Consider the following 25,298-nt stretch of genomic DNA (forward strand, 5'->3'; position numbering starts at 1 on the left):
TACACACACGGCTGGTCCGCACAGACCGTGGACGGATGGCTGACCACATGCACAGTGCGGCACGCATGTAGACTGCATGCATGCCATGTCAGATCAATGTCTTCATCTGTCACGGATACAGCAGCTGGCAGACACAGGTAGCCGGTAGACATAGGCAGCTGGCAGACATAGGTACCTGGCAGACACAGGCAGCCGGCAGACACAGGTAGCCGGCAGACACAGGCAGCTGGCAGACACAGGCAGCCGGCAGACACAGGTAGCCAGCAGACACAGGCAGCTGGCAGACACAGGTAGCTGGCAGACACAGGCAGCTGGCAGACATAGGCAGCTGGCAGACACAGGCTGCCGACAGTCCGCAGACACGTAATACTGACAGTCGTCCGTCAGAGGCAGGGAAGCACACCGGATTACCTGACACACCTCATGCCGATAGATGGTGATTCCGAGAGCCACCTATAGTGGCGGCATATCAAAACTGAGCATTATCGGGCGCGTCCATGAGGTGCGAAATGGGGTGAAAGCAGGATGATCAAAGATAGTTTTAATTGACTTCATCTGGAATAAATATAATCGTGCTCTGTTTTGCAAACAGAAAGCCGACACAGGTCAAGATTTTGCCACAGGCAAGCGAGGGTGCGTATTGGGTGTGTTGAACAGGGTGAACTAAGTGAATAGTGGATGATGCTGTCGGCCATAATGTTGTTATGCGTTGTAATTGAGTTATGGTGCTTGCATGCATACATGGACATGTGCCCTATGCGTATTCAATTTTTGCGAAGGAGGAGGTGTGGGGATACACTATTGGACCGTGGGCCATTGCCACTGCCGCCAGCTGACGGTCTGCTGTTGGTAGCCATGGTATCCTCCGTGTACTGAAATCCTATCGCTTTTGTGTTTCCTGGGCTCGTCTATGATATTTGCTGGACGCTGTTCACTGCGCAGAAGTAAAAGATGGAGTGCAACATGCCGTTTAGCCCTTACTTTTTCAGGTGATGAGTTTCCTTACTGCATGCTCTCATCATCTCATCCTCGCTCTTATCCCTGGAAGCGCTTCTGCATAAAATAATGTCCATTTTCCTTCCTCAACTTAACATGCAATGTTTTGATTTCCTACATCATCCATGCATGGCGCTGAAGTCCTGTCTTAGATGGGATGCTATATTTCTTTGCACTCTCTTTCTCATAACCTGAACACTGCTTTATTGCCATGCTACATTGGTTGAAGAGAAATACATCCATTTTGCTACGGAGAAGTGTAGGTTCTAAACGCAAGGCAGTCCAGGAAAGTGACCCTCGCAATACCAGGTACCTGCAACCACCACTCCGAACGTCGTGTACCCAAAATTTGGACGCAGAACGCTTAAAAAGGTGTCTCGGAAGGAATGAAGAGATTTCAGCGAGCTGTTCCGAACCGTTTCGAAGAAGCCAAAAAAAGAAGGGACCGTGACCTGCTTCTCCCTGACCGTATTTCAGCTCAGAGGCTGAGTCTCCAATTTCGAAGAAAACCACGGAACATAACTAATATTTTCTTTAAAACGTTTCATACGCATGCAAACAATCAGCACGCTGGCATCTCGCATCTTTCACGAGCCCTTAAACACTCCCCCGCTCAGAAACAAGAGCCAGTCACCAGTGAGCTGTAGATCAGGCAGTCGCCGAAGACGGACGGCGCGGCGGGAGCGGTCGGCCGACCCGGCAGCGCCGACGCGCCGCCGTCGGCGGGCGGCTGATGAATGCGGTACTCTGCGCGGACAGCCGGAGGCGGCGGCGTCCGAGCCGCTGAGCGGAGCGCCCCGGCAGCCGCGGCCGCCGGCCGCCGGCGCGCCTAATGCCGCTGTTTATTGGCCAGTATTTCGCGGCGTTTCGGCGGCATCGATCGCCGGCCGGTGAGAGCGGACGCTGTCCGTCGGCGGCGACGGCAGCTGATCGCGGCGCTTCGAGAGTCGGTGAGGGGCCGCACGGGTGTCGGTGTTGGGGTAGACAGCAGCTGGTCACGTGGTTCAGGCACTGTGGGGTGCCACGCGGGGTCATTGTTGGGACAGACGGTCCAGAGCTGATCGTGGCACTCCAAAGCTGGCATGAATCGTGCGCCTTTCGGTTTGGAATACATGATAGGTGATCGCAGGGCCCGAAAGTACGCTGAAAGCAAAGCAACGCTCTTCCAAGGTGAACTGGGCTGGGAATGTTGTATTCTGCGGATGATTTGACACTTCCCGGAGACGTGGCTTATCATTACCACTAGGCAGTCTTTCATTTACCTGTCCTCATTGCCTCACACCAAAACTTACTTCTTGAAGCAACACTTTGTCCAGAAAATCCCTATAATACCGAAGTACATAAGGATGATAAGACCTTGTAATAATCCTTTCATGAATGGTTGGTAACGCTTTGACTGCGCGTTAAAGAAAGATGCTAACCCCAATGGAGGTTTCTCTGGAAGACGCATGTGAGCAGCTGCCAGGTATCGGCTATCTGTAAAGCGTTTCTGATATACACTACATTCTTAGCTAGCTAAAAGTTGTTAAGCATGTGATGTGTTATGGCGAAGGCTGTGTCAAGTAACTCGTCCTCTCTGGTGTATCCTGAGGAAGGTATGGCCATGGTGCCGTGTTTATTCAAGCAGTGGCTGGCCGTGAAGCAAGTGGGAGGGGCCCGACACATAAAGCAATACCACATACCACAGAGCATAGCAAGAACAGGAACTCCCGCAGTCTGAGTGTTAAAGCGTCAAAACTTGCAGCCAGCTTATTTGAATCGATGAAACGTGCGTATCGAAGACCTGTCATGATATACGGGAGAAAAGGTAGAAATTTGACAATTTCCAACCTCAATTTGTTACTTTTTGGCATAGTAATCTCACAACGATGTGACCCTGTGTCCGTAACCTGATGTGACCGCACCTGATCTCGTCCTGATACGCACTTGATGTGTCCTGTTCGATATCGTCGAAGGCGCCGAAATGTCGAAAGCACCTTTACAGAGGAAGTTAACCTGCAAGGCATAGCGTCAAGTGCGCAGTATGCACCTTAATACGAAAGGGGCCACGGGCTGGACGAGTATATGGGTCTATGAGTCAGTTTTTATTAAAATTATTATCAAAGTTTTCACTCTGAACGACAAAGTGCTGCCCGGCAGTCATGCCCTCCAGAGGCTAATACATTTACAATCTCTGACAGCAGGATCACGCAGATTTCAGCGATATGAATCCCGATCCCCTAACAATGGCCCCGCATAAATCGCTAGGGCATTTTAATGCCAGCTGTCTTATGGACCGCAACTGCAGAAACAGGACATGGCGGTCCAGAAGATGCATACCGAGGCCCCTCTTAAGATTCCTATTGACTTCACTATCATCTACAGCTTCCTATTAACTAAACTATCACTTACAGCTTTCTATAAACCAACCTATTACACACAGCTTCCTATTAACAAAACTATCACTTACCGCACTATTTCACACGGCTTCATCTTAACTAAACTATGGCCTACAGCTTCCTATTGACTAAACTATCACCTATATCTTCCTGTTGACTGAACTTTCACCTACAGCTTCCTTTTAACTAAACTATTACACACAGTTTCCTATTAACTAAACTTTCTTTGGAGCGAGGGTACCACAAACAGACCAGGCGCCATGGATTTTAGCCAGTCCTTGACTAACATGGGGGGTGGCTAAGATTTCCGGGTGTCACTATTTGATGATGGAACTTGCAGGAGAGTAATAACTTAACTCTTTGCCGAAACACTCGTCTCTATTGTCTCGAGGGTACTCGGGATCAAAGCTCAACGGAACCGGAGCTCAGTGGAACCGAAGCTCAACAGAACTGGAGTTTGACGGAACCGAAGCTCAACGGAGGCGGAGTTTAATGAAACCGAAGCTTAATAGAACTGGAGCTCTACGGAACTGAAGCTCAACAGAACTCAAACATGTACGGACCGTGAGAGTACTTTTCGTTTCACAGAGAGTCCACTTCAGGTTTCTGGAAAAAGTGTGTTTTATGTTTTCCATCTTACTGGGTATCACACGGGCACGCCTGATGGGAAGAAAAGAAACCGGTCACGAGTCCCTCGCATTTGTGGACCAAACGTGCCAAACGTGCCAAACTCTGGTTGAAATATCCTTTGAAATCCATTCAGGTTCACATGTACGCACAAATCAATAACGCAAAGAAACATATATCTGAGTTACACTTGTATGTTATTTCTCCTTCTGCAGGCTCGGAACCCTGGAGAAAAGTGATGTGATATTGGATATGAGCTATGCAAGCTATTCAATTATCTTCTTCAGCTTCACCGGCTCCGCAATTTCCGCAGCGTTTATTGGGAACGACTCCCTGCCGATTCCACAGTCGATGAGATAGATAAGAAATCAAGCGGATGTAGTCCTGTCGTGAGCCATAATTTTTACTCGGCCGCTCTTCCATATGTCCCATGTTATCCTTTCAGACAGAGGCAGCCAGTACAGTCATGCCTCATTATAGTCCTGAGTTAAACAAGACTAAAGTACGCCCTTTATTTCACAAGAACTTGAAAAGCTGATACTCATGTGTTAAAACCAGGCCAAATAAGACAATTCAATGTAATTAACCACATGTGTCTTCGAGACTACCACTGGTGCAACCAGTGGTAGTCCCGAAAAAAGCAAACGGGGAAAGACATCGCATGGCCTTTCATGCTTGTGTTAAGCTATGTGCAAACGCGGAGGCTATTTCAGGTAAGTTATAATAATCTGATGCAAGAAAGTATTTTCTGAATTCAAAAACACGTCTTTTTTGTTGTCTCTGCGTGCTTCTGCATGTGCGTGCACAGCAAAAGTGGCACGAATGGAAGCTCATGGCAACATTCACTTTCACGGCATAATGTGCTGTAACATTAGACGACTGGTGAAATGACAGCGCAGGCATCATGCATTAGGTAGAAGCATGCGGTAAACACAGACGTAAAATATGACTGGTGATGAAGATGATTCTCTGCATGCTTTCTTCTTGGTGATAAACATACGCTCTTGCATGTCACTGAAATGACGAGGCACTTTGACGACCAAGGAAAACAAGACCCGAGTATTCGAGCGTCTTATCCCCAAGTAGTGTTTTTACAATGCACAAATCTCAGATTGCTCCGGAGTGAGGCATCGGACACATTAAACTGTTCCAAGCATTTCTCTAACGTTGCTAAGAAAATGTTGTGCGGGGTTTCTGAACATCCTCGTACTCAGGAGATGTCAGGTTAAAGAACTGGCAATTTGTGTTCTGGACTGCTTGTTTTATTCTGGTTTATGTAATGCTATCAAAAGACTACCAATCCTGGGAATGTCCTGCATTTAGAAAATGACGAGGACTGATTTTCTTTAAGATTTAGGCTATACATCCAGAAAAACAAAACATCAAGAGAGTGTTTTGTATGCATGCGCTGTCTCGGAGTTCCGTATCTGTCTGCCGCGTTGGCGGGTGCAATGGCTATCGGATGACAGGCATCGGTCAAAAGCCCGCGCGGAGCCATACCACCACCCCGTCTGCAGTGCAGCGAGCCCCGGAACCCTGCCGGGACCCATCATGACCGCGCGCCGACCCGAGGGCCGCGCTCACAACTACCAACAGCTCTCCACAAGTTGCAACCGGTGACGTCAGAGGTAAGTGCATCGCAGCAGCTCCTATGGCTTGGAGGATAGTCGCTTTTGTATGGCGCAGGCATTTGCGACGTAGGTATCCACTCAGGCGGGTACTTGCCGATGGGGAGCGCGGCCCAGGCCTGCACAGCTGCAGACGGGCAGACGGAAGCGGAACTGAATGTGCACTCACGCGCCCAGCCCGGCCCCAGCTCGCCAAACAACAGCGCGAACGCCAACCATATCTCCGGCTGCCGCTGTCAGCGGCAACAGACCCCGTGAGCGACGCGAGAAGTTGGCCCGCCGCCGGCGTTCGTCCCCACGCCGGACTCCTGGGCTGACTGGGACAGCTGGAGCAGCACGCGTCCCGTGGGTTCCACGGAGCGCTGCGCGCCAGGCGGTGTTTGGTATCCGGTAGCGAGCGGAGGCGCCAATGACGAATGCTCGGGATGGAGTCACCTGCTGATGCTGATTCAGGGTAAATCAGCTGTATTGTTTGTGTAGGTTGGTGCATTACGAGATGACGCAACACGCAAGATTCTGTTAGGGTCCTGCATATATATATACATATATATATATATATATATATATCGTCCTAGGTTGATATCATAGACATAAGCATCCATGGATAAGTTTTGTTGTAATTTACCGTTTGATTATTGATTTTTTAATACAGGGTGGTTGAACTTCTGAGACACCTTACAACTTTGAAATTGTGACGTTCAAGTATGAGATCTCGCATTTTAGGAATAAAATATCTGAACATAAGAATCAACTCTAGATTCAATAAAAGCAGAACACCGGAAGTGCTGAGTGCCCGTTATACATTAGCTCGCCGCTACATGACGTGATGCACGGCGTCGGACTGGTGTCTACCGAGATGGCTTACCTGCTGACCTTTCGAAAGCCGTCCTTTACAGCCAAATTTGGCAGTAATTTGCAACGTGCCAAGAGCGAATGGTTGGCAACAAAATACAGTAAGGGCTAGTACGACATAGCACAGTGTTCTACTTAGCTGACCAACAACTTTTTAATGTCGTTCCAGTTTCTTCAAGCATCCCCCAGAAAGTTGCTGGTACATGGGACGGGGACCTGTTCCAGTTGACATGGATACCCGTTCAACCAGGAAGCAAATAGTTTTGCTAAATAAAATATCGTAACAGCGAGAGCGCAACTGTGCTCAGAAGCGCGTATGCAGTGACAGTAGCACGGTCTTCCTTCCATTCATACCGCTATCCACACAAGCTGCGGAACGACTGCCTTTTTCGGTGCCGTCGTGCACCCGCATACCAAACAGGGATGTACAAAAGATTTACAACCTTTTCTAACTGCCAAACGTAGACGTTCCCAAACAGAGGACATTTGCGACAGCATCTCTTCAGACCAATTTGTGCTTACTTACGGAAGCGGCGTGTTAATGGGAACGTTCTTCTGCCAAAGTCAGTGTCGGATAGGTTCGGCCGTATGACAGGCAAACAGTGTTGCATGCATTCCGAGCCCCGCGAGAAATAACCTAGTAGGCTGGCAGGCCACTATTTTGCTAAAATGAACATGCATGCGTTACTCATTTTCAGCTCAAACCTGCGCCATCAAGCGAGATAGCTCTTGGCAGCCGCGGAAGTGATACAAATCGTCCGCAAATTGCATGCCGCTGGTTCATCACACTTGATGCACTTTTTTACATATTTCCATTTGTCTAGATGCCCAGGACTATTTCTCACCAATGCTGGGCAATATGCCCGAAACAATACTCCTTTCCAATTCAGTCAGCCTTCGTGATATAGTACCCCTAGAGCTCTCAAATACCTAATCAGATTCTATGTCGCCGACGTCCTTAAAGCCGCACGAATAATGCTGGCAGTAACACTGCTAATTCCTCTTACATCGCAAAAATAAACAATTATATCCCTCATCCACTTATCAGTAAACAAACACGCACTGTGCTATCTCTGCTAATCTCACAGTACATGTTATGCTTGCGCAGAAGGTTGCTGCGCTGCTGGACATATTCCGGCCTCCTCACTCCATTATCAAGACAACCGTGGCACGTTCTCATGGTCCAGTTGGTCAGAGCGCCTGCATTCCGATTAGTCCACCGGTGGCGGGGAGGGGGGGGGGGGGGGGGAGGGCTCGAGCCGAGTTAAGTGCTCACCACTGCTTGGCTCGAGGGCTAGTCTCAGAAATAAATAAGGAGTACAACGCTTGTTATGCAATGCCGTAAGTTGTCATGGACTGAACCCGGCCCAGGTCTCAACGGCCTGGAGTCGCGGTGACGTGAAACCAACACCAATTGCCGGAAGACAGAACAGGCAGCGGCATTAGCAAAAGTGTGGGTGCATATATGCGGCCGCTTACACGCGTGCTCGTGGGCAAAGCGATGGTCTGCCCATCCGCGGGTGTTTCTTATAGATGGGTGTGACAGTTCGGCAGGTGAGGCAGATTAACACATCAAATTGACCGCACCCGAAGACGACTGCACATCTACAGACCACTGAACAACCTTAACACTGGCAAAACGTCTTACAAACTACCGGAAAGCGATCAATGTGCTCTGTGAGGGCCGATCTAAAATACAACACACTGATCAAGGTAGAAAAGATTGGGCTTTACACACTATAGGTACGCGCAGGCCAGCTGCCTTTGACAAAGCAATACAAGTATTTACGTTTTCACATTATATTTGTCAGACGTCACGGGCGTAAACCATCATAGAAGCATCGATTGCATCGACTAGGTTTTGGTCTGGCCAAAACCCATAGCCAGATTGCTTTCAAGCAATGTGGTTTGTAAGCTGGCGCGAATGCTTTTTCAGCGAACCTTTACACGTCAAAAACTCGTGATAGACGAACTTTCATATGCCATGAGCAGACCCACTTGTTAAAAATCTTAAAGGTATTTGACTCCATTAAGTTAGGATTTGGCACCAGGGTAACGTCTTGTGAGCGTGAGAAGCGACGGAGCTGATCATTTCAGTGATCGTATCCATATGGTGCGGCGTATCAGACCAGTGACAATGTCCACAGTGAGCAGCTCACCAGGGCGCCAGGCGCCATCGTGTCCACACGACGTAGCTCACATGTCCTAGTGATCGTATCCACAGTGCCGGCTCACCAGGCCAAGTGATCGTGTCCACACGACGTAGTTCACCAGCCCAGTGATCGAGTCCACAAAGCGCGGCTCACCAGTTCAGTGATCGTGTCCACAGGGCGCGGCTCACCAGTTCAGCGATCGTGTCCACAAGGGCGCAGCTCAAATGTCCACAGGGCGCAGCCCATCAGCACAGTGATTGGTTTTTATAGCTACTCAGGGCTCTTGCGGGCCGTCAGAGAACGCTCCTACCGCCGAAAAGCCCTCCAGGCTTCTCGTGGGACCCTCTACGTGCTCAGGGCCCTTAGGAATCGAAGGGAATCCAGTAAACCTTCAAGGCTCTCCGTCTACCCAGTGTCTCTGGCTGTTCACAGGCCTTTGACCTCAGCGTCATGGCTGGCAACTTGCGGACCTCTTCAGCTGTTGAGGGTCTTCTGGCCGCTGACTACCTACCCGTTTGGTGGCCCAGAACCATTTATTAAATCTTTGCGACCACCTGGACACTGAACTGCTCTGAGCTTTTTGGACGCGCAGTGACCACATCTTTTAATGTAATTTTCATGTTTTTGATATGCTGCTTATCTTATGTTTTAAATGACATTTTTTTGCGGATGTTGAGCGAGGCGAGAAAGACAAGAACGACCCTGCTCTTAATGACAATGCATTCCAAAATTGATACACGAAAATTGTTGCGGCTTTGATTGGGCAAAATGGTGGAATATATCAGTAGTTCAAAAGGATGGCGGCTTGAGTTCAGGAAAAATTGCGTGCGCTCGACGCGTGAAAATCAGCGGCGCACGACGTGCTGAGTTTCTGCATGAGAAGAGTGATAACGTCGGCTGGGATCGGCGATAGTTCGCTTGGGTGAAATTGGTGGAAATATGCATCAGGTCGCAGCGGTGTAGCCAAGGAGGTATTCGGATGTCATGCGCCTCCTTAGGGTGGCGGGGACTCTCTGGCGCCGAATGCCCTACTACTTTTTTGACGTCGAGACATGTGCATGGGCGTACGCCAGAAATTCACAATGGGGGGGGGGGGGGGCGGAGGGCGTATAACCAATGAATATGCACTGAAATGGGGTTTACCGCGTTCCGGCGCGCTCAGTTTTAGGTGTATCGTGTATAAATATGGTGTGTTTTCGACGCTATTTTGCGTGTCTGCTTGGAGTTTTTAGGGCGTACGCGTACGCGTGTCAATATTAATCACACACTACTTTTGTTTAACTACATTATACCTTTGGTAAAGCTTAACGTGCCTTGAGGGGGGGGGGGGTGGAGGGGTATACACGTACGGCAATGGACACTCGTGAGGCTTCTAAAGCATACCCAAGTGGCACCCGAGGCATCAAAATAGCATTACCCACCTAAAAGCTTCTCGAAGCAAGACAGAACTAGACACCTAAGCGACTTAAAAGGCCCCCTTCCATGAAAGAGTCTATGATTGCTTTGGCCCCCTCCTGCGGGAAATCATGACTGCAAAGCTGTCAGGCCATGGGCTCAAACGCCGACAGATGCTTAGGTTTATGTCAAAACTTTTCACGCCTTAAGCTTTTGATAAAAGTTTAATAAGCTTTAACCAATCCTGGTCTGCATGCTAATTTTTACATCAGAAAGGTTCAGTTGCTTTTTTTAAAATCATGACCAAAGACTCCCTCTGACGAATTGGCCCGAGTCCAATGAGTCTCAAATTGGTGGTAGTGCGTCCTTTTATACTGAACTAGGCATAAAGGACCGGGGCCAGGGAGCAGCGAAAAGAGGGCGGAGGCTCGCCTCCCATCCTTTAGGCTCGCCTCTTACGTGTTTACCATACATGGCTCTCGACTGAAATTATACCTCCCCGAGAACTTGTCAGCTCCCCTCCTCCCACTTCCCGTTTAAGAAAATCCTACCTGTAGCCTTAACCGGGCCCCTGAATCATGGACTCTCCACTTTTAGATACCGATTTCCTGAGGTGGGCAATGGATCCGGCTTCCAAGTGTGTGTGTGTGTGTGTGTGTGTAAAATGAAGGGCAGGGGCAAAGCCTTTTTTACTATTATTTCAAGCTAACGCCCAACTCTTGGTGTTGAGTGAAGCGTGTTATTTTCCACGTCATGAGCTGAACCCCCAACCTTCCGAAAACATGGATAAAACATTAAAATTAAAATGATTATTGGTCTCACGGTCCAAAACTAAATTTTCAAAAGCTTCGGGTGCTCAGCCTTCCATGATGCCACATAGCCTCCGTACCAAGGCGATCTTAAGCACTGTTCTGCGCTCGTGCATTGCATTCATTGCATCCTTCTGCACCGTGGCAAGCTTCTAAGTCAGTGACGTCATTTATTTTGCGCAGTTGCTCGTTCATTGCTATTCCACCTTGCCTTTCAACCTTGGTCTATGGTCTCGCCGTACGAGCTCGTCGGGGACCCGCTGGAAAAGTCCGGTTGAAGCATGGCGGTGACCAGTCGGGTGCGAGTGGGCAGGGCCGCGCAGCTCCCCCTGCTGCAAAATTTACTCAACCCAAGAAGAGCTTTCCATGCTTTGAGCTTCACACAACAGCGTAAAGTGTTACTGTCGCATGAAGATGCGAGGAAATGTAAGTATATCGGCGTATGCCATGCGCAGGTTTCGTCGTTTTTTTTACTAAGGCTGCCTTTTTACCATTCTTATCATGTGTAATACGCGTGACATGCGGGAGGTATGTGCCGTTATGTTGCACTCAGGTGTACCCATAAGCCTTTTTGTCTTTGAGAGGGTATTGCTTTCTGTGGCAGCACATAACCATTCTCTTGTGTGCTGGCTTGTGGTTTGGCATCTACACACTGATTCTGGGGTGTTGTTAATAGTTGACGCTCACCATGCATCGCGTATGGGTAAAATTTGTACCTAATCTTAAAAAAGAGCATTGTGCATGATAAGTTCCAGGGTAAGAGTTTAGGTGACCTGTTTTACGATGATTTACAATATGTTTCTGAATTACAACGATTAGTGATGTACGTTGCTCTTTTTTAACATTAGGTAGCAATGTGTACCACGGCCATGCATTCACATGAAAAATTCCAAGGAGACAAATTTAAATAGCTTTTCCATTTTCATTTTGGGACTACATGCATAATTATTTATAACATTGACAGCCCTCAGCCTGTCACCAAAAGCTCCACCCACTGCACCAGATACTTGACTGTCATTAAACTATCAAGTTTGGTGCATGCAGGAGCCAAGTATTGTTCAGGGCTTATGAAGCCTGAATTGAAATCATGTTCACATAGAGTTATGGTATTTTGCCTGAACTTACCCTTCCAACTTTCTAACTTCTTGAAAATTTTGCTCTGCAGGTACTGCAATTAATGGCAACCATGTGCATAATATGGCACCTCAAACTTACAGCCTGCATGCACCGAAATATATGACCTGATCTTGCCACTTTGCCCAACATGCTTGGCAGGTACTGTTAAAATATTCCTGTATTTTAGGCAGACTGAGCATGGGTAGAAATTTTATGTTTTGCATGCATTGCTTTATCCTGTTAGTCCTCAGCTGTGCTCAGATTTCATGCTTCAGGCAAGAAAAAACTTATTATTGGCTGGATGTTAGTAGTTTTATGATCTCCTGTGAATTGTCCAATATATTTCTTGATGATGTCTGAAAAGGATGCAATTTTTGTAATGGTTTGATTGTATTGGTCAGCATCAGCATGTGTTGAGCAATACTGGCATTTAGCATGCCACTTTTGCCATTATTTTAATGATGATTATAGAGTTAAAAATAGCACATGAAGGCATCTCAAGCAATGGCCAATGCCTGAAAACTCAGGCTCTTCATTAAGACTATTCAAACAGTTTTATTACATCACAGTGTGCAAGCCGTATGTTTGTGTGTAGCGATGTAACAATTTGCATCAGGTGCAATAGTCAGTAGGAGACTGATAAAAGCACTGTAGCTATCTGATCTCTGCTATGTGAATCAACTTGTCTCAGATTCTGACCAGCTTGAAATTGCTTCCATGATGGGTAATCAGACTATAGTGTGTTTATCCTGAAGATAAAATGATCATGCATTCATCACTGTATGTACATCATATCTTTCAGGCCTCCCAACATTTCAACAGAACAGGATGTTCCACCCATCCTGGCCAAGCTCAGCCAAGAAGGACTATTATGATATCTTGGGAATATCAAGGAATGCCTCTGCAAAGGATATAAAAAAGGCATATTATCAGTTGGCAAAGAAGTATCATCCAGACACAAATAAAGATGACCCAAAAGCTGGTCAGAAGTTTCAAGAACTCTCAGAAGCCTATGAGGTTTGTTGTACTTTGTCACAGAAGGTTGCCATGCAATTTTTCAATTCTTCCTTATAGCATGATCAACAACTTGTACTAATTATAATGAGCTGTATTTAGTGTTCTTGGTATGTGTTCTTAAATAATGTTTTGTGTTCTGTTCTAACTAGAAGTGACCTTTAAATCTCCTGGATGACAGACCACATTTGGTTGACACACTCCTCATTTTGCAAACTGTTTCAAGCTGCTTCCAAAATTGAGTTGTAGTCAATTCCCCAACTTTCGGCATGAATAATTACAAGCCTTGTGAACTTCTCACTCTGTGGGGTCGGCCCTCCTGTTCACCGGCCCCGTCGCGTGTCGGCGGCAGGTGCTCAGCGACGACACCAAGAAGCGCGAGTACGACGCGTGGGGCGCCACCCGCGAGCAGATGGGTAACGCCGGCCGCGGCCAGCCCGGTCAGTACGCGGCCCTCTCTCCGAAGCCGCCGCCCTTCGCCACAGACGCCAGTTCATGCTGGAGTCGTGGGCCATCCTCGATGCCTGGTCTCACTACGTATATTTGCGTCAACCGCCGCCGGGGCTATTCTTTGAAGTGGTTGTCGGGTTTTAGTAGTCCGCTTGCTTGGTTTAATGTGTACATGTTACATCATTTTTCATGTTGTCATCATGAAGTAGTCTGTTTTTTTCTTAAATGGTCAAACATATAATTTGTGATGTGATTTTAGTTATTAAGTCCGAATGATGGGATTGACTTCAACTTACCTCATGGGATTTCGCCACTTTTTGCTCAAATAAATGCGCCATTTTGCCTCTGACTGCTTGGCATTGCTAGTGGAACAATCATGTTAGCTGAAATCTCGTGTCGTCGAACTTGACCTCAGTCTTTGCGGCATTTTGCAGTGGGTTGCAACCGATACCAGCTCACTTCGCGGCTTGTTTCGCGCGCGGCTTTGGACCGCGGTTGAGCGGCTCGGCGCGTGAGGTGACGCTGGGCTCTTTCACACCGCCAGGCGGCTTCGGCAGGCAGCAGTGGGACTTCCAGTCACAGGTGGACCCCGAGGAGCTGTTCCGGAAGATATTCGGCGACTTCGGCCAGCGCGGCGCAGGGTTTGGGGACAGCTTCGATCAAAACTTTGAAGAGTCGAGGTTCGGGTTCGGTGCCTCTCAGGAAGTAAGTCGCCTCTGACGCAGGTGATTAACTCCTGAGTTGACCGGTTTGTAGCATTGGAACATTTGTTCCCCTTGATGTTGATATATGCACAATGTTAAGTCATGGAGTATCGCGAAACAACCTTTTGTTCCATGACTGAGCAGAATATGTGATTCAGTAAATAGCTGTCATCTACACTTAACGCGACACGGTAGTGGCCGCCGGTGTTCCAAAACAATTGTAACACAATTTGTGTCTACTCCTAATAACAAGTGTTTCAGTGACCAACCTATGTGCCAAAGCTGACCATTCAGAAGTGCACATAGCGTAATGGCCGGGGGCGCTGGAGGGCCAACACACGACTTATGCATTAAGCGTTGGAGATCAAGCTGTTGCGGCAGAACCTATATAAGCACAAAGCTTCCTTGTCCCCTCCCCCCCCCCCAAAAAAAAAACATGTAAGCTTAGCCTGAAGCAGACCGCTTTTGGTGAGAAGGGCACAAGGAAAATTGTAGTAACATCCCACATATGACAACATAACCATACAACACCCCCGCATGTCATGACGTTCTGCACGACCATGCGATGGCGTTTAGGCTTGGACCGCGTATGGCGACATTATCGGCGTGACCTCCGCGATGTGCCAGGCCAGCTTTGATCCTTCAAACCAAATTCCCAATGACTTGTTGCATGGTGAAGATAACATCGATCCACAGACGCCATTGATGCAGGAGTTCAGAGCAGCGTGGTTTGCCTTTATGCACGCTCGCTGTTGCGAGCCGCACAGAGTGAGGTCGCTGGGATGTCTTATTCTGACAGTAACCGCGTCCAATTTATCAGGGGGTTCTATTAAGAGCGTTGTGGAAGAAGCAATGGCTACATTGACAAAACTCGACGAAATCTCGGCGTGGATGCGCGAAGACTGCGAGCGATTCCATCCTGGGGCAATCGACACAGCTGAAAACACCGAGTTATACCAATAGGTCCCATGCCTCCTTGGTATGTCCTATAGCTGGTACGTCTTGGAAAAACAGAAGCTCGATGAATTTTTTGCGTATAAAAAACTAATTGGCTGAGGTCGGGAGAAAGTTAAGCTTAGATGTGATCGATCTCTGGGAGGTCAGCTCTCGTGAAGCGTCGTAGATGACACTTCTGGTCTCCAGTAGTTTGAGTAATGACATCAAGTTGAATACGATGTACGAGCCAGAGGGGGTGAAATAAGACCACTTATAACGGCTGGCACGCTTTTCAGTGGGAGGGAATGCTCTGTACAACACAGTTTCTCCTTTTAGTAGTGTTTAGTAAATATGCTCCTTAATATGTCATTGCCTGATTACATCATCGTACTGCGCACAACATTGATGAGGGCCAGTTGACGGCCGTTATATGTGGAAATCCTGCTCTTGTGATCACGAACGCCAGATATGAACGACTCGACAATAATATTTTTCTTCGACTTGACCGCCGCATGACTTACGTAATGTTAGAATTTGAATGATGTTACTATGGCGTCATGGATGCATTGGTGACCTTAAAATAGTCTCCCGAAACACTGCGCATTTTCGCGGACGTGTGGCTAGGAAATTAGAAAGTTAAGGTCTTACGAAGGGCAGGACTGTGAGCTGCACCGAATGATCTTCAAGATGGCTAGTTCAGTTCAAAACCCCATACAAATGTGGAAAACCCCCTTTGAATGCAAATTGGCGACAGATAATGGGATGAACTTGGACGGTTTGTCACGGTGGTTTTTCCTGTTTTTACTGGCACTATCCTTCCGTCTTCATGCTCTTCCAAAACCAAGGGGGTCCAATTGATGATGCCATGTGAACTGATGGCAACCCAAGCGGTGAAAAGTGTACTTTCCGACTTTTCTTTAGTGCACTGTTACTCACTTCGTCAGAGGTTACAGTTTTTGCTGTTGACGGCGCTTTTGAGGTGAAGGTCTTGATGGAATCATGACCTCGTCTGAAAGCCAAGCCTGGGTCCATCCTTCACACGACTCCATCACCTGATAGTTCACTGCGGGGTTACCGGCGGAGATTAAACCGACGTGGATGGCACTCTCCCCTCCATTTGGCACATAAAGCCAATCTTTGCTTCTTCTTTTGATTTTCTCTAGTCTAATTCGCGCTTTTGCAGCAAAATTTGCCAGAATGTGCTAGAGTTTTACATTGCGCGGACACAATTGTATGACCTGCTGCTGGATACGCGGGGTCTTGGCGATCGGAACTTCCCGTTTTTTTGTGTTTTTTTTCCGGTGAGCGCTGTCGACAGGAATTTCTGGGTTTTTAGACAGGCTGTCTCATGGCACATTTGTTGTTATTGGACAGCTGTTTCCGATTCGTCCAGATGATTTCTTATGGTCAGCAATGTCTTCCTCGCAAGGCGTTTCACTACCGTTAAGAATGCATTACTTGCGTGATGATTTGGACTCCCGATGGAACAGCCGCTGTGTTCTGTTCGCGGAGTTTGCTGCTTAGTCTGTAATGCCGCTAATTTAAGTTGGTGCCCTATCTCATACGACACGTTTGTAACAGAGCCAACTTGGTGGCAAGTATCTCGCTAGCTTGTGGAACATCAGCTTGTAGAACGCTAGCTTATTTAATAAAAAATAACAAATAAAGTTTTAAGAGTAATGATGAAAAGTCAAATAACGCCAATGTTCTGAAACACCCCGGGCATTTTACCATGCGTCTAGGCGGCTGCCGCTTGTCTGCCTCCTTAGGCCTCGTGCGTGTGCAGTGCGCCATCTCTCGTCGCCGTGCTGACTGCTGTGGCCGCTGCCCGGCAGGTGGCGATGAACCTGACGTTCCAGCAGGCGGCGCGCGGCGTCAACAAGGAGATCACGATCAACACGGTAGACACGTGCCCGGTGTGCGGTGGCGCGCGCGCCGCGCCCGGCACCAAGGCAGTGCGCTGCCCGCAGTGTCACGGCACCGGCATGGAGACTATCAGCACAGGTGGGCCGCCGGCGACGCTCCTGTGCGGCCGGCCGGCGCCGACGCTGGGCGGCTGTCATCAGCTGATGAGGGCGTCCGCACCGCGTGCCGGGCACCCCTGACTGCGGCCCGTGCGGCGCACTGCTCGCTGCGTCCCGGGGGCTAGCTCGTTACGTCCTGTGTGGTTTGAAACGGAGGTTGGCTGGGGTTTGTACTGTGGCGCTGCAGGCCATCGCCCACCAGGGGGCGCCGTTGGCAGCTCATGCCTCCAACACTCGCGCGCCGGACCGTTGCCTTTTACTGCAGTGACCGCCGACTGTGGGTGGAGTCGTCAGAGCGCCGCTGCGGGCCCCTCTGCCCCTGTTGCGAGTGTTAACGCGGCCCTCTCCGCAGGTGCCTGCCCGACCGGCGCCGCGGCGCCTGGCCGGCCGGCACACGCCCTCACGCCGGCCCCGCTCCGTTTGCAGGGCCGTTCGTGATGCGCTCCACCTGCCGCCAATGTCAGGGCACGCGCATGCACATCCCGCACAGGTGCGTCGAGTGCAACGCCAAGGGCAGCACCGTGCAGCGCAAGACCATCAGCGTTCCTGTGCCTGCTGGTAGGTGGGCCGCGCGGCCGCGCCGGCCGTCTCTCCGAGGGGCGGCGATGGTCGTCCAGGCATCCTGGCATCTCAGCGTGGTTTTGGCTTAGACGTGTCATTGTTGTGACGTGGCTGTTTCTCTGGACGTTTGTCTCCCTCGCCAGCGTGGTTTTGATGTAGACTTGTCATTGGTGTAACGTGGCTGTTTCTCGGGGGGTTTCTCTCTCGCCGTCGGTCTCCGCTGGAGGTTCGTCCATGGAGGGCGGCGGGTTCCCGTCCCGCCCCTGGTGTCGCCGGCTGGTGACGCGTGCGTGGCCCTCCCCGGCAGGCGTGGAGGACGGCCAGACGGTGCGGATGCAGGTGGGCGGCAAGGAGCTGTTCATCACGTTCCGGGTGTCCCGGTCCGACTACTTCCGGCGGGACGGCGCCGACGTACACACCGACTGCTGGGTCAGCCTGACCCAGGCCGTGCTGGGCGGCGCCTCACGGGTGCAGGTCAGTGTGCCGCACCTCCTGCTGGGTCAGCCTGACCCAGGCCGTGCTGGGCGGCGCTTCACGGGTGCAGGTCAGTGGGCCGCACCTCCTGCTGGGTAGCCTGGTACAGACCGTGCTGGGCGGCGCTGCACGAACGCAGGTTAACTGACTGCATCGACCGGTGTGTCAGACAGCGCTAAGCGAGTTAAGGAGACTACAGGCCCCTGAACCACCCAGCTGTTGAATGAGGCAGACCATAGGGTCCTCCGTTGCATGGTGTGGAAAGGTCTATGACCAGAGCCGCACAGTGTGCTGGCTGATGGTGCACTGGAAATATGACGAGGCGGAACCGCGCCACCAATAGGCGTTCTGGCTCACTCCCGTGCTCGCGTGGCCTGCCGTGGCTTAGCTGTTGGTGCGGATCTGGTCCGAGGCCGGCGCGCCAGCCGGCTCCTCATCACACCGCGCGTGACGTCCGGCAGGGCATCTACGAGGACCTGACGGTGCGGATACCGGCCGGCACCTCCTCCCACACGCGCGTTCGCATCAACGGCAAGGGCATCCGGCGGGTGAACGCCCACGGCTACGGCGACCACTACGTGCACATCAAGATCAAGGTGAGCGGCCCCGGCCCCGCCCCGTAGCATCGTGGTGGGGCCTGGCTGTCTGTGTAGTGGAGGGGTAGGACGGCTGTGGACGGGCAGCGTCGGCGGCCTTTGGATTGTTGGACGTGACGGGTAGCCGTGGTTGTGAGCAGTGTAATATGAGCTTGGAACCGAGGGGCCGGCGTCCATGCGGTCGTAGAGACGCCCGTTCTGCAATTGGCAGCTTATCTGTTTATCCAGGTGGCGCGTTTCGGCAGTGTGGTTGTGGACGGGGCGTTGGGCTGTACCTAGATGGCGCCTGCGTGCCGTGCACCATGCCGTCTTTTGGTGGCGGCGTTTACCTCTGAATGGCGTGACGGGCCGCTGCCCGCCCCTCAGCTGGCGCGGCCATCACGTGTATGTGACCTGACCTGACCTGAACGGGCCGCCGTGCGTCGCAGGTGCCGGAGCGGCTAGACGAGCGCCAGCGGGCGCTGTTCACCGCCCTGGCCGAACTCGAGTCGGGCGGCTCCGGCTCTGTGGACGGCTTCACACACGACAAGGACGGTATGTGCCGCTCAGGGGACGCTACGACAGGTGACGGGCCGGCCAGCAGACGCTCCGACAGACGACAGGGCCGGACAGGGGCTGCTCCGATGGGGCCGGCCAGGGGGTGCTACGACGGGGCCGGCCAGGGGGTGCTCCGACAGGCGACAGGGCTGGTCAGCTGGACGGTGTGGCGCTCGGACGCCGTGCGAGCCGCGTAGTGTTACGTCAAACACCGTGCTGGCCCGGCGGCCGCGAATTTGTGTTGCATCACGCGAAATTGGTTAAACAATAGATAAAATTTGTCATTGGAGGGAATGGCTTATCGAACTTTGAAGTGTTCGTTTTAGTGTGCGATACGCTGGCGGAGTGTGGAAGTGGTATGATTCCGCACCATCTGAGGGGGCGAAAAAGCCTTATGGATAGCAGTCGTTAGCTTTAAAAGAGGGGACACTGCCTTTTTTTATGACAACTACAATGCGGGTGCCAGACATTCAATGCGAAAAAATCGGCCTGGCTCCTGACATTGGAGCGCGCTGGCGCGAGCCACGACACCGGTCGGTGTTTGCCCACGCTGAGTTTGACATCTCCAGTACGTCGTTGGGAGACAGTCTGTTCCCTTTCGCGTGAGTCTCGGCGCAGGAATTTGGCTGGCTAGAAAAGAGGGTCTTCACTTTCAGTTATCCACAAGATTTGCGTCCATGGCGACAGGTTAACGGATTTAAAATGATATAGCCTGACTTTACCACATGAATCATGATGGACATCTCCTTAAATTGATACCGGACGGTAGAGATGTTTCGGTTGAGCGCGCCTACGGTGGCGGTGGTGTTTTTTGGCCTCCGTCTGCTCCCGGGCCCGGCCAGGCGTGTTTGTCAGCCACTAGCCGTCTCTGAGGTGCCTGCCGGTTGCGGAAGTGACCCGCCTCCGGCGTCGCTCCCCGGCCGGCGGCCCGCAGCGAGCCGCGCCTCATCGCTCATGTCCGGCTGTTGATGACGCGTGGCTCGACGGGCCCGTGGCCGCCGCCCGTTTGAAGGCGATCTGTTGCGCTGGCTAGAGTGGCGTCTAGTTTCTGCCTGTCTTTGCAGGCGATGTGGCTGACAAACCGCTGGCGAGTTCAGAGGAGCAGACGAAGAAAGAACTAGAGAGCCAAGAGGGCCTGCTGACTAAGATTAAAAAAGCTATATTTGGATAAGTGAGTATTATAGCGATGGAAAGGCACGACTGCGGGGCTGGAACTAAAAGAAAATACGCGCTTAATTGTAATGTCAGTGTTGGTCGTAGGACGAAAAGTGACGTTGCAAACTTAAAGCTGAAATTCCGTTCCGAAATAGTGATGCACTTGCACCATTGTTTCGTAAAGGATACTCTACACTAAATAACGTTACACATGCACACTTCACTCTAGAGTGCGCATGACACTTCAGCGTGGATTGTTGGGACGGCATTGTTACGCTGACATTGGTATGTACCATTCGGTTTGCAATTTTTATCTGTGTTATGTTTACGGCTAACATCATGTAGTATTGGGAAATGCCCTGGGCTCCAGGATTGCCTGCACCGCTAGTAACAAATGATATCGCCTGTTGTAACACGCGAAGACTGAATGGGTGCCCGGGAAGTATGTGATTTCGAAAGCTTTCCGTGTGAAGTGTTCTAAGTTTGCCACTTTAGCTGGGTCTCCTGACGTAGTGCAGGTTGCTGACGGTCCTGTTTCCCATGTGTGTTCGGTGTTCTGGTGGTGTCTAGTACCCCATGCTCGCCACGACCCCTGCGGCAGCCGACGGCACGGTCTGGGCTGATCGCCCCTGGCGGCGCTCCTCGAGCGTCAGTAACACGAGCCCTGGCCGGCAGGAGAGCGCGTAGCCACGGATGACCTGCACGGCCTGCTGGACCGGCTGCGCGCCGCCCTGTCCAGCCCGCCGGCCCCGGACGCGGCCGAACCGTCCCAGCCGGCCGACACCGGCGCCTCGGAGGGTGAGAAGGCCGGGACGGCTGCGAGCCGGGAGACCGAGGCCTCGGAGAGCCGGGAGACGAAGACGGAGACCGCGAGCCGCCAGGCGGGCTGAGAGGCTGGGAGCGTGGCCAGCACACCTGGTCGGCCCGGCCGCCGGCCGATGGGCACTGTCACAGGCCTGGGCCCGGCGGACCGGCGAATGAACGGACGATCTCCCTGCGGACCGGAGCACGGTCTCCCGGCGGACTGGGGCGCTGTCTCCTAGCGGACCGGAGGATGGTCTCCCGGCGTACCACCGGGAGGCGATCTCCCGGCGGACCGACGGACGGTCTCAGCGTACCGGAGGACGATCTCCCAGCGTACCGGAAGACGGTCTCCCAGCATACCGGAGGATAGTTTCCCAGCGGATCGAGGCACGGTCTCCCGGCGGAGCGGCGGACGGTCTCGTGGCGTTGGGACGGCGCTACAGCCCCCGTGGCTCGGTCGTAGTGACAGTGCTGTAGCTGTAGCCGGCCCGGCGGGCGAGGTCGGCTGTTGAAGGATCGGTCGGCTGGCTGTGCCCCCTCCCCCTCCCCATGCTAGGATTTCGGCAACGGTCTGCGTTGACCGTCGGGAAAGGCAATAAACCTCTTCTGAACAGATGAAACTCATTTAAAGGAATCGTTCGGCCGTGCCTAACCACTTTTCGGATTAAAGCGGGGCAAATGGGGAACTGCACTTGATCGCGAATTGTTGCCACCGTTAGTATGACGATGAGGGCTGGCGTTATGCTGAAGACTGGTGAGCGCAACGACTTGCATCTATACCAATGGCCTTGTTGCAGGGACATGTTTTTCCATCTGGTGTACATGTGTGTGTGCTAGTGCAATTGTCTTGATGTGAAGACATTACAAGGACATGACATGACTGCAGGTCCGTGTCTGCGTGCCGGCGGGTGCGGCAGATTGAAGGGCTGAAGGGACGATTTCTCTTAGCTTGGTCGTGGTCCCCGCCATACTTGTGTTAACGTCTAAAGGAAGGCTGAGGCTGAACCCGGACACGGAGGAGCTTAGTCTCATACGAATAAAACGAAAACGAACAGCAACACAAAAAAGTGTATGTGAGCCGAGCAAAACTGGTCAGAAATGTGTCTGCCAAGTTATGCCGAACGGCAGCTTTTCCGTCATATTGTCGGCCTGGCTTCCGGGTTCTTGTCGGGTTCTCAACTTGACAAAGTAGACCGTATTTGTGCGGCAAAATAGTGTCATGACGAAACCGTTTCAGGACTCCTGACTGAAACACCTGCCCACATCCATAGCATGTTATCTCATGAAGTATTGGCTGTGGTGCAATGCTTGCGATATGGTCGGAACCCACGGTCTTTTGCGGACGGGCACGCCATGGCAGTGGCCTGGGCTTGGGGGTCAGGACGGCTACGTGCTCCCCAGCTGCATCCCTCCTCACTTGGGCTCGGGGGTCAGCACGGATACGTGCTCCCCATCTGCCTTCCCCTTCGCTTGGGCTCGGGGGGGGGGGGGGGGGTCAGCATGGATACGTGCTCCCCATCTGCCTCCCTCTACGCTCACGGTTCAGTGAGGTGGTGCCGCGCTCAGTCCGCCTGCTCCAGCTCAAGACGGCGGGCTAATTCCCCGTGATTCACAGCCAGCTGCGGACAGGCACGTGCGTCGTACTCCCACGGGAGCGCGTGGTGGCGCCGTCACCCCGGCAAAGCCAATACTGGGCGGATTAATGGGCGGCGCGCCGGCGGATCGGTCAGGCCTGCGGCGGGGGGAGCGGCCAGGTCCACGGCGGGGTAGCGCCAGGGGAGCGGCCAGGTCCACGGCGGGGTAGCGCCAGGGGAGCGGCCAGGTCCACGGCGGGGTAGCGCCAGGGGAGCGGGCAGGTCCGCAGCGGCGGATCGGTCCGGCCTGCGGCGGGGGGAGCGGCCAGGTCCACGGCGGGGTAGCGCCAGGGGAGCGGGCAGGTCCGCGGCGGGGTAGCGCCAGGGGAGCGGGCAGGTCCGCGGCGGGGTAGCGCCAGGGGAGCGGGTAGGTCCACGGCGAGGTAGCGCCAGGGGAACGGGGAGGTCCGCCGCTGCTCGAGCTGAGGTGGACCGAGCGCTGGCATTACCGGGTGAGGTCGCATAGGGGAGGGCTAACGCCTGACTCGGTCGCCGGAAGCTCTGATGATGTTGAACGAGGGACACCGCAGTGCGAGATGCGGCCGGTGGTGCTGCTGTGTGAATCAGACAGTGAGGTGGTAGCTTCGCTAGTCGCGGGCCGCACCGGGACGATGCGGCACACATAGAGGGCGACGGGACTCGTGTTGTGTACGTGACCATCTGACCAGAACTGTGTGACACACATGATGGTACGCCGGAAATGCGGCATCCATTGCCTGACCTTTCATACATAAGACACAAGCCTTTTGTCACAAATGTGCGTACTTGCAAAGGTGGTCTTAATACCCGGTTTGCAGCTGGCTCGATTGCCGGCGCGGTTTGCTCACTTGTGTTGTGCAGGCATGGACAAAACGCGGCTTTTCGTTGCGTAGCTTGTCATGTCTTGTGGCATATTTTTCAGTTTCATTTTTGGTTATGCTGTGGGTCTTTGCTGTATATGGGGCCAGTATCTGCAGTATCTGCTGTGTGGCATGAAGGCCAGATAATTCAGCGACGGGGAAACGAATTTCAGAGCTGAGCGTTTGTTTAACTTACCTCCTCACTCAATATCTGTAGCTGCTCTTCCAATTACACCTCCGCACTGCAGTGAAAGAAATGACGACATATATCTTATATTCTTTTCTCGGGCGGTTCACACGTCGGCTGAGCTCGGACACAGTGAGCCGCTCCATAAAACCGGACAGTGATTTAGAGCCGCGTCGTTTCGCCAATCATTGTATGGTCCTCGCCGCCGGGCTCCCGGCCCTGCCCGTTCAATTTGCGACGCTGTCTCTGCAATCGGCGGAGCCGTATTTTTCCGGCGCATTTTGCTCCGTCTGCGAGAGGACATCATTAATAACCGGCGGCAGAAAACGTGCAACGGAAACAAAATTACTTACCAATAAATGACCAACCCATATTGCCTGGCGGTGTGCAGTTCGATCGGGCCGATTAATGGCCTGTGATTAATGAGCCAGCAGCGGCGGCCTGCGCCTCCTTTGTGCCGACTTGTGCTATCGTCTTCTGCGCTTAACACACGCCTGATGGATAGTCGGCTGTTTCCATTGTGGGCGGCCGACAGCCGCCAATCCATTGATTTCGGCCGGGGTCGGCCCTCGCAGGCGTTCCTGCCTCCCCTCCTCCCCTACGGTCGTCGCTTGCGGGACCCCCTCCACCAGCAGCCTGCATGAACGGGTGCTTTCCGTGTCTGGCGGGCAGCGCGGACACCAGACCAGAGAGTGATGGAGTCGCTGCCGGCTCTCTGGCCCAGACTCGATTCAACTCTTCCCTTTCCCCTGCCAACAATCTGAAAAGGGTGTTAACTGTCATCATGAGGTGTAGTTTTGAGTTAAGGCCGTGCCACGGACCTACATTGATCGCCCTTATTCACGCTTGACCGGTCGTATGTTGTGTAATGAGGGCCCGATGCAGCTGTTACAGCCTTGTGATCTGACTAGTGATTGCAAGGTTGCAAAGTGACGCGTCGTTAGCCAGAGTACCTAGATCAGCGCTCGTGAAGGTCGGCCGTGCTCCCGGCGCTCACACCCAGGATCTCCTCCCAAGTCACGTCCCGGGGGATCGTTACCCTTCAGTCAGCAAGGTGCGCGGTGGCATGCGGCTCGGTATAGATAGTGATAAAGACTGAAAGACAAGCTAGCCTGAAAGACCTGCGTCAAAAGACGACGGGACAGTATTCATCGGCGTTCGGTGGATGTGGTGACGCGGTTCGTCTGCGTTCAAAAGTGCAGAACGTGCCGAAAGTCTGCGAGCGAGCAGACGCGGCTCTGTGAAGTCTTGCTGCACATGACGTCAAAGCATCCGGGCTTTGGTGACGAGTCGACTTCTTTGAAGGAGCTCTGGGCGCTCGCTGTTATCCGCATTTGCACGGGGTGAGGGAAATTGTCCCTGCCTCGCTCTCCTCGATGCCTGCTCGCCATAAGCGTGGGCATCTGCCGGTGTGCAGTTATTAACCTTG

The 25,298-nt window shown here is 52.2% G+C and overlaps 1 protein-coding gene across 2 annotated transcripts; it reads left to right on the plus strand.

Moving 5' to 3' along the window:
- Positions 1-11,078: 11,078 nt before the first annotated feature.
- On the plus strand, positions 11,079-22,094 carry LOC119091717 (protein tumorous imaginal discs, mitochondrial). 2 transcript variants are annotated; one of them, XM_037214556.1, is made up of 11 exons: positions 11,079-11,264; positions 12,757-12,971; positions 13,321-13,408; positions 13,963-14,123; positions 16,894-17,062; positions 17,509-17,640; positions 17,951-18,117; positions 18,579-18,713; positions 19,142-19,247; positions 20,315-20,421; positions 21,081-21,217. In XM_037214556.1, the coding sequence occupies exons 1-10, from the start codon at positions 11,120-11,122 to the stop codon at positions 20,419-20,421; spliced, it is 1,425 nt and encodes a 474-aa protein (XP_037070451.1). In that variant the 5' UTR covers positions 11,079-11,119; the 3' UTR covers positions 21,081-21,217. The 2 variants fall into 2 exon arrangements, with proteins under 2 accessions (XP_037070451.1, XP_037070450.1); XM_037214555.1 differs by lacking the exon at positions 20,315-20,421 and having other exon boundaries at positions 21,081-22,094.
- Positions 22,095-25,298: the final 3,204 nt, after the last annotated feature.

This window comes from Pollicipes pollicipes, unplaced genomic scaffold (assembly GCF_011947565.3).
Source record: "Pollicipes pollicipes isolate AB1234 unplaced genomic scaffold, Ppol_2.1 Scaffold_3447;HRSCAF=4054_pilon_pilon_pilon, whole genome shotgun sequence".
Taxonomy (NCBI): Eukaryota; Metazoa; Arthropoda; class Thecostraca; order Pollicipedomorpha; family Pollicipedidae; genus Pollicipes; species Pollicipes pollicipes.